General features: G+C 33.8%; 1 protein-coding gene across 5 annotated transcripts in view; it reads right to left on the bottom strand.

The window, feature by feature from the left end:
- The window catches only part of SPATA1 (spermatogenesis associated 1), a 69,648-nt gene that overhangs the window by 18,695 nt on the left and 37,869 nt on the right, over nucleotides 1-13,084 (bottom strand). For 3 of the 5 annotated variants that reach the window (XR_010117323.1, XR_010117322.1, XM_063624203.1), the window contains exons 9-13: nucleotides 9,993-10,095; nucleotides 8,557-8,679; nucleotides 5,361-5,539; nucleotides 3,777-3,875; nucleotides 1,208-1,296 (exon numbers count right to left, since the gene is read on the bottom strand). Coding sequence is in view for 2 of the 5 variants with exons in the window: in XM_063624203.1 (XP_063480273.1) it covers nucleotides 1,231-1,296; nucleotides 3,777-3,875; nucleotides 5,361-5,539; nucleotides 8,557-8,679; nucleotides 9,993-10,095 (570 nt within the window). In the remaining 3 variants the exon portion in view is untranslated. The remainder of the gene's footprint in view (nucleotides 1-1,207; nucleotides 1,297-3,776; nucleotides 3,876-5,360; nucleotides 5,540-8,556; nucleotides 8,680-9,992; nucleotides 10,096-13,084) is intronic. The other 2 variants (XR_010117324.1, XM_063624202.1) reach the window with 2 other exon arrangements.

Here is a 13,084-nt window from a genome sequence, read left to right as displayed (position 1 = left end):
TTTGTAAAATTTTTAATAATAGGAATAACTTGCAATTGAACTTGATTCTGTTCACTGTCACACTTCTAATTATTCATATTTCTTCATTTATGGACATATATAATTTATTTCTTGGCTAACTTGCTTTACATGGTTAAATTTTTCTTTCTACATCGCAATGTATCTTTTTTATTTTTATTTTTTGTAGAGACAGGGTCTTGCTATGTTGTCTAGATGGGTCTCCAACTCCTGGGCTCAAGCATTCCTCCTGCCTTGGCTTCCCAAAGAGCTGGGATTACAGGCATGAGCTGCATTGTACTTTTAATGATCTAAAGACACTGATTAGCTTCTCAACTAATTCTCTTTCTAAAAGATCAATTTTATACAAATAATTTTTATAAATGTAATAAAATCTGTTTTCTTTCTCCAGGGAATTAAGAACAACATTGTGCTGCCCTTATTAGTTCCTAATTGCAGATTAAAAATCTGTATCTTTGAACTCTAGATTTACATAAATCCTGGCTTCCCTGCACATTTTGCCCCTCTAAATTGGAATACATGATGATTGAACCATCTGTTATGAGAATATTACATTTCCTATTTACACAATTGTTTGTGACAGAGTAAAATCCACCATTTTCATAATATATGTTGGATCACTGTTGTCTTCATATTTCTAAAGTAAATGAATTAAAAAATTTAAATTCTTAGATGCTTATCTCTATCATAGCTCAGAATGCAAGTTCAATACCCCCTATTCTTTTATATTTCCAGATTTCTTTTAATTAAGATATAATGAACAAATTAAGTTAAATGAAGTCTGTATTTTCATGCAAATATATTAGTATTCATTAATACACATTTATTCTTTGCAAATAGATTTCATAGTTATATTAGCTCTTAAATTATTAAATTAATTATTAAATCAATTATTAAATTATTGAATTATTTTATTAGATTATTATTAAATTATTAAAAATGAAAATTATAAAATTAGCACTGTAAAATAATATGTAAAAGACTTGGAATGTTAAAAATAACCAGTCATCATTTTGCTTTATATTACTTCTAATATTTCCTGAAACATTTTGTAATACCCACATGGAGAGTGCAGAAAGAGAAACCTTGTGCTTTATATAAAACATTGCCAAGGAGAATAATGGTTAAACAAATCTGTTCAAATACATATTTAAATTTTTTTACAAATAAAAGTTTTAAATTAACATACCTAATTGAGATTGTAGAGATGTATTATTTTTTTTTCTGTGCCAGTTCAGTTTTCAATGTTCGTAAATCTGAAACTGCTTGTTTTCTCACCTGTAAAAAGAATTACTTTTCAAAGATGAACTTCATCATACCCTTCTAACAGTACATCATAATTGTCATGTAAACAGGGTTTTTGTAACCGCTTTAACTCTTCTCTCATTTGGCTTCAGTGCTTTCACTCCCACTGGATTACTACAATAAATGTGTAGATTATGAATGCCGTTTAATAAGCATGGTTATCTACTGGCGAGATATGCTATAAGATAACCTTGTTTGTGAGTAGATAGGGACAATACAATTGAACTGTACTAAAAACTAGAGTGAGAAAGAATTTTATGTTTTGCTTAAACTTCAAAACCTGTTGTTCTCAATGTGTAAAGAAAATAGTGAAAACAACAAGAAAACAAAATACAAAAAAACCCTTAATTCCTAGCCCTTAGGAACTGAATAGATATTTCAGAAATACAGTGTTTACTCTGTGGCAAGCACTCTTCTAAGTGTATTAGTCTCTTATTTTTTTTTTCAAAAATTTTACAGAATCAGATACTAGTATTTATCCCCATTTTACAGTTGAAATGGAGACCTTTAGAGGCTCAAGATAAAAAACTAGTAAGTGCAGTGGGTACAGACAGGATTCAAACTCAGACTACCTGGTACCAGAGCCCTTACTATTCCAAGTGTTGTCTGTGGACAGCAGCATTAGCATCAGTTGGGAGCTTGTTAGATAGGAAGAATCTCAGGCTGCACCCAGACCTACTGAGTCAGATCCTGCATTTTTAAACAGGATCCTCAGATGATATCATATTAAACTTTGAGAAGCACTACTTATGCTATACTATCTTGAATAAATATGGTTGCAAGAGACTCAGGCTAGGTTTTTTTTGTCCCTTAGTTCTGAATCTTATAGGTAGTGCTGTTTTGGGGAGATCATTCAGAAATCAATAAAACTTCTTATATAATGTCTGTTACATGTCAATCAGGCACTATGGTTAAATATAGGATTTTTTCCCCCCAGCCTATAAGCTGAAAACTTTGTTCTCTTTTTTTCCTCTTATTCCACTTGTCCTTACCGTTTCTGTATGAACAATTCTAATTTGGGTTCAAACCATGAGTGACATTTGTAATGTTAAAATATACAAAGATTATAAGTAATACGCATGCTTTCCAGAAGAAAACAGCATGAGGGGAGTCATAATCCAAGCCTCTGGGGGCATTTTTATTACTCCTTCCTACCTATCCAATTATTAAGTGTGCAAGTTTACATATTGGCTTTATCTCCATATATTGAATAGACACAGTTTTCCTTCATTGAACAAATTATTTTTTGAGTGCATATTTAACTGATATTTTGTTAAAAATTAACCTCTGCTCTTTTCCTTTTCTATTTTAAGTTTTAAGCTTCTTAGTGCCAAACCAGGGCTTATTTAGCCTCGAGAATGCTGCTTGTAAAAAGAATATAGAACTGCACTGTCCAGTATAGTAGAAGCCAGTTGCCATATGTAACTACTAAACTTAAATTAACTAAAATTAAATAAAATTTAAAATTCAGTTCCTCAGTCACACAAACTACATTTCAAGTGCTCAATATCAATAGGTGGCTAGTGGCTACCAATCTGACAGTGCAGGCATAGAACGTTTCTATCATCACATAAGTTCTATTGGACAGTACTAATTCTATTTTTTTATTTTAAAATTTTATTTATTTTTATTTTTATCTGAAATCCAGGACAGTACTTATTTTCTTTTTTCTTCTTAAAAATTTTTAAAAAGAGCTAATTCTAGAATGGAGTCATTATTCTGTGTCATAAAGCTGTTTCTGATAAAGAAATGAGAGCATTCATATAATTATCGTTCTCATTTTCCTGCCTTGCTATGGGTACTTGTGTGAAAATGTATAATCTTCTTCTGTTTTCTGTTCAACAAAAAAGCTTTTTAATACATCTGTACTTCACAGATAATTTCTATGATGTAATTAGTTGTACACAGTTCTCACCAAATAGAGCATGCCCAGAAGCCTCTACTAAGCATCTGCTATAAAAAGGTCCCATGGGAGAAACAAAGTTAACTGAGGCATAGTCTCTGCCCGGAAGGAAACTTAACATCTAGTAGAAGACACATTATTCATATTTAAATAATAGAATACATATGAAAATAACCAGAAAAAATGAAATGATTACCCATGAAAGATTAAATGTCGGTTCAGAGAAGAGGTCAGTGGTTTATCAGACTTAATAATTCTAATACAGGAAAACTACCTAAAATTTTTTTTTGAGAATATATTGACTCACAGGTTCCTTTTCCTTTAATTTTACTAAATTTTACTTTGGCTTTATTATATCATCCATCTTTTCACAGGTTTAGTTTTTCTTCTTGCATTTTTTTTTCACCCATGCTCTTTATTGTTAAGGTAACAATTTTAATACAATCAATCCTGGCTACCCTTATATTATTGACACCCAAAGTTAAAACACCAAAATATTTTATTTCAAGATAAATGTTATAATAATATGATTAGGAAAAATGTAAATTACCTTAACTTCTACTATGAGTTTCATTTTGTCAGTATTCAGTTTTCTCTTAAGCTGGTCAATTGCATGCTGTACCTCAGTGATCTGGATTATCAGGTAATTCTGTGTGGATGGATAGACATTTATTTAGTATAACATATAAACATTTTTATTTTTAACTGCCTTGTGAACATAAACTATGAAATGATAAATATCAAAAGAGTAAATCATGAAAATAACCTATTCCATAAAGGAAACTAAATTGCTTTGGAGAAATTACTATTTGTTTCTGTTGATTTCTTGCATTTTAGGGAACACTTTCTCTAAAGTTACCATTAAATTAGCACCATAAAAACCAACAACTATTACTATGAAAGGAATACTATGAAAGGAATAATACCTTAGTTATTAGCAAGACTTTGGAAAATGGCATAATGCTTTAGCAGCTGAATCAGATTAGAATTATTTTAAAATACTTAATATTATATGATACTATATTTTATATGCAAAAACTCATTTAATACAAGAAAACCTATTTAAAATAAGAAGACTTCTTGGTTTTGTCCAGAAAAGTTTATGAGTTATAGTGGTCCTCTCTAAAGAAGTTATTTAAGAGTTTTAAACTGGCTTTGTGAAAAAATTCTTATACTGAACTGATTAAACAGTAAGATAAAGTATAAGCTATGCTAAAAAAAATTACCAACTACTGTGGACAAACCATTACTTGAGCCTATTTGGATTTTATATTAAATTTATTTAAAATAGTAAACTTTTAATATTTCATCTTGTCTAAAGTTAAATCCTTACTTTTAATCATAGTTAACATATTTTAAAGTCACTTTTGGATAAGTGGGATTGATCCAACCCAAATTCAATTGTTAAATGCTCTCTTGAATTTTTTTGTCTGTTATTTAATTATATGGTGGAATTAATAATAAAATAAACTTCATGTCTCTGATTCAAGGCTGTCTCAAAAAAAAGAACTGATCAAAATTTCATAATTTCTTTAAATTCCTGGGTGTTATAAGCCCTCCCACCACCATCACCAAATAACAGGACTATAGCAGACACTGTTTGTCCCCTGCCCTACTTCATCAGGTATTTGCCTCTTTCCCAAAGAGTCAGGAAATGGACCCTGTCCCAGGTACAGAGGTAAATCCTAATTAGTCTAAGTCAGTCAGCATATAGCATTCCTTGGCAACTATTTCTCATCCAGGGGTAGGCCTAGTTGATCCCTTACCTAGGATAAAGGGAAAGATTTATATATTCCATGATTCAGAGAGAGGTTTCTCCCTGTTTGGGGATATAAAGCCCTACTTGCCATTGACCACTCTATTGCTACCATTAGAAAAAGCAGTCTTACAATGAAATTAACACTGAAAATAACAGAAGGAAATATCAGACCCCCTTAAAGGCAACAACATTAAGCTGTTGACTGTATCTCCTCAGCAATCCTCCTCCTATTACATAAGGTCATGAGTTTTTTTATTGTTTTAAGCAAGTTTAAGTCAAAGTTAGCCCAATGCATCTTGTGATACTACTAGCACTTATAAAGCATGTGTTTTGAACAGAACTTCTCTAATGGATGGGGGACACATTTAGTAATACCTTGGAGTCTGTGATGTTTGCCAGATTCTTTGGTCTCATCTTGATCTCCCTGGCTTCAAGCTGCATGAGCAGTTTTTTATAGCAGAGTTCCAAATCTTCTCGAAGTTTTGTTAAAACCTCCTCCATTGATGCTGTGACTTTCTTTGTTTCCAAGTATTTTTTCTTCCAACCATCATAGGCTATTAAAAAAAAAAAAAAAGCAAAGGCTTTCATTTGAGTATTAAAGGATTCAACTTTTCATCCTGGAAAGGACCCTAGGGCTAATGTCAATTTAAACCATTTTCCTCTTTCTCTCCTCTTCTCCTTTTTTTATATACTGAGGTCATTAGACCTGAGGAAGAAATGTTTTTTGGACAATAAGAGAACTTGTGTAGAAATATAGCAATATATATATATATTTTATAGTAATATACATTACTATAAAAGTAATATATCTAAAAGTAATACATTTAATAGTAATATATATTATAAAAGCAATATATATACTTGTTATATATAGTAATCTATGACATATAAAACAATATAACATATATACTTATATATAACTATAAAAGTAATATATATATGTTACTTTTTCCCATTATTATGGAAAACTAATCCAAAATTAATCATTAGAAATTAAACACTACCAGTTTAACAAATTGCATTGACACCAATGAGATTCTAAATACAAACTTAATAGGAACACAAACTATATGCCAGTATACCAGAATCTGTTTAGTTTCTTTCTTTTAGATTGTCATAGAAACAAAAATCTCAAATTTAAAAATTCTACTTTATAAGGTGATTTAATTAAAATTATATAGGTATATGGAACTTTAGCTCAAGATTTTGGCTATTTATCTCATGCTCTATTATCTAATCCCTTAGCAACTTCTACCGGTATTACTGCCAAAATACTTCTAGCATCTAGCACATTCCACCTTCTTCAATGCTATGTCCTTGGTCAATATCATCTTTTACCAAGCAGTCTGCATTCTCTAATTGGTCTGTCTGCTTTCATTCTTGCCCCTGTACAGGGTATTCTATACAGCAGCCATTCTGATCTTTCTAAAATATTTTTAAAAATCATATAAATCCCTAGCTCAAAATCCTCTAGTGGCTTCCTACCTTGCTTAGAAAAAATCCAAAATCTCTGATTTGGTCCATCTATTCCTTGCTGACCTTTCTGATTTTATCACCCTCTACATTCCTCCTTACATAGTGTTTCAGCAGCACTGGTCTTATTTCAGGCCCTTAATACCACAAGGTCATTCTTATTTCTTGACCTTGATATTTAGTGTTCCCTTTGTGCCTGCCTCCCTATTAATCAAATCTTAATCTTCTCAGAGATACTTTCTCTGAAAATACTACCTAAAGCATCTCTTCCCTGCCTCATCACTCTTTACTATGCTCTTTTTAATTGAATTCTCAGCTCTGATCAAAGCTGATATTGTCTTACTTGTTTATTTTCTGTCTCTTCCCATAGGGAAGCAAGCTCCTTATGGGCATGGCCATGTCTGTCTTGTTCACTGCTGTATCCTCAGCATTTAAAACAGTGCCCAGCACATAGTAGGCTCAATAAATATTTTATGGCCAATACATACCTCTTATCTTGAAATATTCCTGTTGAAATAGGAAGTGATGGATCATTTCCATTTCATAAACAGAAAGGGTGAGGCACAAAGAGGGGAAGTAACTTGTCTAAGTAAAAGATAGATCTGGTGTTACAATCCTGGTCCTGTGATTTTCAGTCCATTGTTCAAATCTGTCTGATAAAATTGCTTTTTTAACACTACAACAAGGCTGACTCATTGCCACCACTTTCAGAATAACACATTGTAAGGCAGAATCTTGAGAAATATCTCCTGACATTGTCTATAATCTTCAGTGAGTTCTAGTGCTGAAACAATTTTGCTGTAAATTGAGAATCCTAAAACCACTTAATTCCATAGATATCTCTTATCCTTATAATCCTCAAACACAACCCAAAACGGAGGCCTCTCAAATCATTTAGCAACTCTCAAGTCACCATCATGTACTGTCTTCATCCTGCCTCATCAGTCCACCAGTCCTAACAACACTGTTTCTAATTGTACTGCAAAAAAACTTACTTAACTTCCCTCATTCATTCACTTTTAAAAGCAAGGCACACACACACACATATCAAAAAGTTAAGTACAGAAGAGTCCTAGGGACTCAAAGTAGGCTTCTACAGTAAGTGATATATAAGGTGATCTTGAATGACTAATAGGAAATAGGCAGGTAAACTGGGAAGAGGGTACCTCAAGGTAAGAGAAGTAGATGGCAGAGGGAAAAGCATGCCCAAAGATGTAGACCGAAGAAGCATACTTCAGATCCTAGCATATCCAACACTTTTCCTGGAAGCCTCTCTTGATCTCTTCCATCTAATTTAGGTGTTCTTCCTTTGTATTCCTATCCATAGAACTTTGTAATTCTTTTATCATAGTTTTCATCGTTTTTTTTTTTTTTTGTTTGTTTTTTTGTTTTTTTTTTTTTGAGGCAGAGTCTTGCTTTGTCACCCATGCTGGAGTGCAGTGGCACAATCTCAGCTCACTGCAACTTCCGCCTCTGGGTTCAAGCCATTCTCCTGCCTTAGCCTCTGCAGTCACTGGGACTACAGGTGCCCACCACCACACCCGGCTAGGCTAATTTTTGTATTTTTAGTAGAGATGGGAGTTTCGCCATATTGGCCAGGCTGGTCTCAAACTTCTGACCTCAAATGATCCGCCTGCCTTGGCCTCCTCCCAGGTTCTGGGATTACAGGCATGAGCCACTGCCCCGGCAATGATGTATCATTAATGCTTAGCTTGCTTATCATTTCCCCTCTGGACTGTAAGATCTATGTGGGCAGGGACGAGATTGTGTCTGTCTTAATAGTGTCTCCTAAGCCCCTAGAATAGTGGCCAGATTCAATAGGCATTTGATAAATGAATAGAAGAATTAATAAACAAGTTAGTGAGTTTCAGTTATGAAAATATTTGAGTTTTAATTTTAAAACCCTATGTAAAGCATTTATTCTATAGAGTTGAATAATAATTTCATGTTTTCTATATTGAACTTAATCATGTACCACTTAAACTAAAATAGTAAAACAGTAAATATTAATTATAACTTTATTATTTATTCTAAAAGGATTAATTCTGTAAAACTTAAGTTTTCTTTATAGTGATAAAAGGTATGTAATAAACTTTACCATATTGTTTTAATTTGCTTTGTTCAAATAGCTTTTCAACTGTTTTTACTAGTTCTTCTCTATTTCTTTCCAGATACCTTCTTTCTTCCTTTACTTGTTTCATTTGTTTGATAATCTTCTCTCCTAAAGAGATTATAACTCATATTCGTCAATGTCTCAAAGCTGAAAGATGGCTCATATCCTAAAATATGGAGTGTAAAACTTAAAAATGTCTAAAGCAGCAAGAATAAATTTTATCCCAAACTGTTTTTCTTGCTACAGTATAGCATTTACCATGTGGAAAATGCAAAGGAGTCATTTCAGTTTCCAAGAGTGATATATAAGGGGATTTATAAAATAGTGTTTTTCTGCATTTCATATATGTGTAGAAACTAGGTAAAGCTCAAGCAGTTATTCTGATATTCTTTGGTTTAACTCTTTTGGTAAATTTATCTGGGATTCAAAATTATTGTACTTAAATCTTACATAGAAAATGTATATTTTAGAATATATATATACATATATATTCTAAAATATAAAACATATATTTTTTTGAGATGGAGTCTTACTCTGTTGCCCAGGCTGGAGCGTAGTGGCGTGATACTGGCTCACTCCAACCTCCACCTCCTGGGTTCAAGCGATTCTCCTGCCTCAGCCTTCTAAGCAGCTAGGACTATAGGCACCTGCCAACACGCCTAATTTTTTTTTGTATTTTTAGTAGAGATGGGGTTTCACCATGTTGGCCAGGCTGGTCTTGAACTCCTGACCTTGTGATCCACCCACCTCAGCCTCCCAAAGTGTCGGATTACAGGCGTGAGCCACCATGCTTGGCCAGAATATATATTTTAAAATGAAATAATGTTGGTGACTAAACATATGTAGTAATAAATATAAAATTCCTGGGCTAGGTGCTGTGGCTCACGTCTGTAATCCCAGCACTTTGGGAGGCTGAGGTGGGTGGATCACTTGAGGCCAGGAGTTTGAGACCACCCTGGCCAACATGGTGAAATCCCGTCTCTACTAAAAATGCAAAAATTAGCCAGGCATGGTGGTGTACGCCTGTAATCCCAGCTACTTGGGAGGCTGAGGCTGGAGAATCGCTTTAACTCGAGAGGCGGAGGTTGCAGTGAGCTGAGAGTGCAGTGAGTGCCACTGCACTCTAGCCTGGGCAACAGAGTCAGACTGTCTAAAAAAAATAAAAATGAAATTCCTATAATTTAACTTTTTTATTGTAGTAGAACATATTATATAACAAAATGTAACATTTAAACTATTTTTAAATGTACAGTTCAGTGGCACAACATTCACATTGTTGTGAAACCATCACCACCACCCATCTCCAGAACTTATTTATCTTCTCAAACTGAAACTCTATACCGATTAAACAGTAACTCCCCATTAACATTATTTACTTTACCTCACAGAATCATCTGTACTTACGATTGCGCTATACTTACTTTCGGTTTGTAATAAAGATATATCAGTTATTCCTGAAGAAAGAACAGGTTGACAAGGAAGTGAAGGGTAATCTGGTAGGGTGATGTACTCTTTTTCACCTATCTGTAAGCAAACATGAAAATGAGTAAGATCGGCTAGACTGTCACATTCTTTTTTCACTTGCCCATAGGTATTTGATAATGCAAACCAGAAATGCATTCTTTTTACTTAGTGGTGATGAACTCCAAATTTTGTATTTATAGCTGCAGATTCTCTCCCATATTCCGGTCTCTGTATTCTATTACTTGGACATTATATACAAGTACTTCAAACTTAAAATAAAAAAAAAAAATCTGTTATTTTTCTTTCTAAACATGATTTCCTTCCAAGATTTCTGGTCTCAGTTGCCTGTTATGATAACTTTAAATATTTTCTAAGATGCCTATTAATATTTTTTTCATCTTGAGTCAATTTTGATTATATTTGCTTAGAAAATTGGTAGTTCTGTCACATGTCAAAATTTTAGCAGATAATTTTACATTTTATTCTACCATATCTTATCTCCTCTGTGTTTGTGTTCCTATTGCCTTCATCTTTCCTAATTTTTGTGTTTCTACCTGATATGATTTGGATCTGTGTCCCCATCCAAATATTATGTCAAATTGTAATCCCCAAGTGTTGGAAGTGGGGCCTGGTGGGAGGTGATTGTATCATGGGGGCAGATTTCCCCATTGATACTGTTCTCCTGATAATGAGTTTGTTCTTGTGAGATCTGATCATTTAAAAAGTGTGTGGCACCTCCCCCACCCCTTCCTCCTGCTCCAGCCTTGCTCCCCCTTTGCCTTCCACCGTGATTGAAAGCTCCCTGAGGCCTCCCCAGAAGCAGATGATGCCATGCTTCCTGTACAGCCTGCAGAACCATGAGCCAATTAAACCTCTTTTCTTTATAAATTACCCAGTCTCAGGTATTTTTTTATAGCAGTGTGAGAACAGACTAATATCTACCCTTTTCTGATAAATTACCTCAAGCCTTACTATGTTGATGTTTCTCCTACTATCACTTTATCGATCTTGAATTGTTTTCAATTATGCTTCGGTACCTCACTAGTTTTCACTTTTATCTTCATCAAGCTCTCACTTCTATTTTGTTTGTCTTACAGTTAGTCCCCGTTATCTGTAGTTTCACTTTCTGTGCTTTCAGTTACCCACGGTACAATACAATAAGATATTTTTAGAGAGAGAGAGGCCACATTCACATAACTTTTATTATAGTATATTGTTATAATTGTTCTATTTTATTATTAGTTATTGTTTTTGTTGTTTACTGTGCCTACTTTCTAAAGTAAACTTTGTCATAGGTATATACGTACAGAAAAAAACACAGTATATATAGTATATATAGGGTTGAGTTCTGTCTGTGTTTTCAGGCATCCACGGGGGGTCTTGGAACGATAGATAAAGGGCAGAGTACTGTATTATTTTTCTAGCTTATTTATTTTGTTATGTTATAAAGTTGAGTTCCCACAGGATAATGGCAGCCACCTAAATTAGAATTGCTCCACAAATCTTCCAGACTACCATAAAAAAAGCCAAATAAAACCACCCAAATTTATGCCCACAACATAATTTGGGCACAGAATCCTTTACATATAAGTGAGGAAATAAAGACTACTAGATCAGAGTGTGGTCAGGAGCCCACATCTGAGCAGAGAGTCAGATATGGACTATGTGTCAGCACTGTACATAAATAATAGGAAACACCAATCACGAGTTAGCCTGGAAAGAGAGGGCTCTACCTGAAGTGGAAAAATAGAGCAAAGAAAAAAAACCTGGTAGATTCTATGAGGAATTCAAAAGAAAGGATTTGAAAAACACAGGGAGTCAGAGGCAGTAATCATGGGAAGACATAGCTTCTGGGAGAGAAGAAAATGCTTTGGAAGGGAGAGATTCCTTGGGAGCCAGTTTGGTAAGAAAAAAGAAGAAAATGGCCAAGATAAGAGCTCCGCTGAACTAAGCTAGTGGGAAAGAATCCAAAGAAAACATACCCATTTCCCCCAAAAGACCCCATTTACTTAACAAAAGAAACATATATAACTGCATTTCTTGGGAGGCCAAGGCAGGCAGATCACCTGAGGTCGGGAGTTCAAGACCAGCCTGGCCAACATGGTGAAACCCCGTCTCTACTAAAAACTTAGCCGGGTGTGGTGTCACATGCCTGTAATCCCAGCTACTCGGGAGGCAGAAGAATTGCTTGAACCTGGGAGGCGGAGGTTGCAGGGAGCTGTGATTGTGCCATTGCAGTCTAGCCTGGGTGAGAGAGCGAGACTCCATCTCAAAAAAAATTAAAATTAAAATTAAAAAAACCAAAAGACAAAAAACTGCATTTCATTACAGCAGCAGAAGAGGGTGCTCCTGATTTAAGAAACACAGTAAGCCACCAAAACAACACTCCCTGTTCCTCTGTAAGAACACCTGTTATTACTGATAATGGAAAAATCCAACGCAAATAAACATGAACATCTATAAAATAATCTAGCACTCACGCAGTTACTTATGAAGAAAACCTCAAAACTGAGGAGTAAAATCAAAACGAACATGCCATGAAGCAAAGAAAAACTTCACAATGCTCCCAACATAGATTAAATATAATTAAGCATTTGCAGATATTAATGAACACTATAAAACAGAAATTTTAAAATTTGTAATAAAAATGGAGAACAATAGGAAGGTGTGAAATGAAAATTGGTCAAACTCAAGAAATAAAGAAAAAGAAATTGTTTCAGAAATGAATAAATTAGCAGGTGTTCCAAGATGGAACATATATGACCAAAAATATAGTAAGAAAAACATAGAATAGAAATAAAAGGAGCCAAGAAAGTGAAACATAATGAAAAGAGTAAAATGGATCAGAATGAAAGTGGCACATATAAATAAAGGTAAAGAAGATCTAAGATAAGACTAATTGTTGCCCCTGAAAGAAAACAAAACAAAACAAAACAATGAAACAGATCTATTTAAAATTATAATTTTAGAAAACATTTGAAATAAAACAATTTCTGATTTTTGATTTTCATATTGAAAGGGCCCACTGTGTACCTAGAAAAATCTGTGT

The sequence above is a fragment of the Symphalangus syndactylus genome, chromosome 12 (assembly GCF_028878055.3).
Source record: "Symphalangus syndactylus isolate Jambi chromosome 12, NHGRI_mSymSyn1-v2.1_pri, whole genome shotgun sequence".
Taxonomy (NCBI): domain Eukaryota; kingdom Metazoa; phylum Chordata; class Mammalia; order Primates; family Hylobatidae; genus Symphalangus; species Symphalangus syndactylus.
This window is presented reverse-complemented; position numbering and strand designations above follow the sequence as displayed.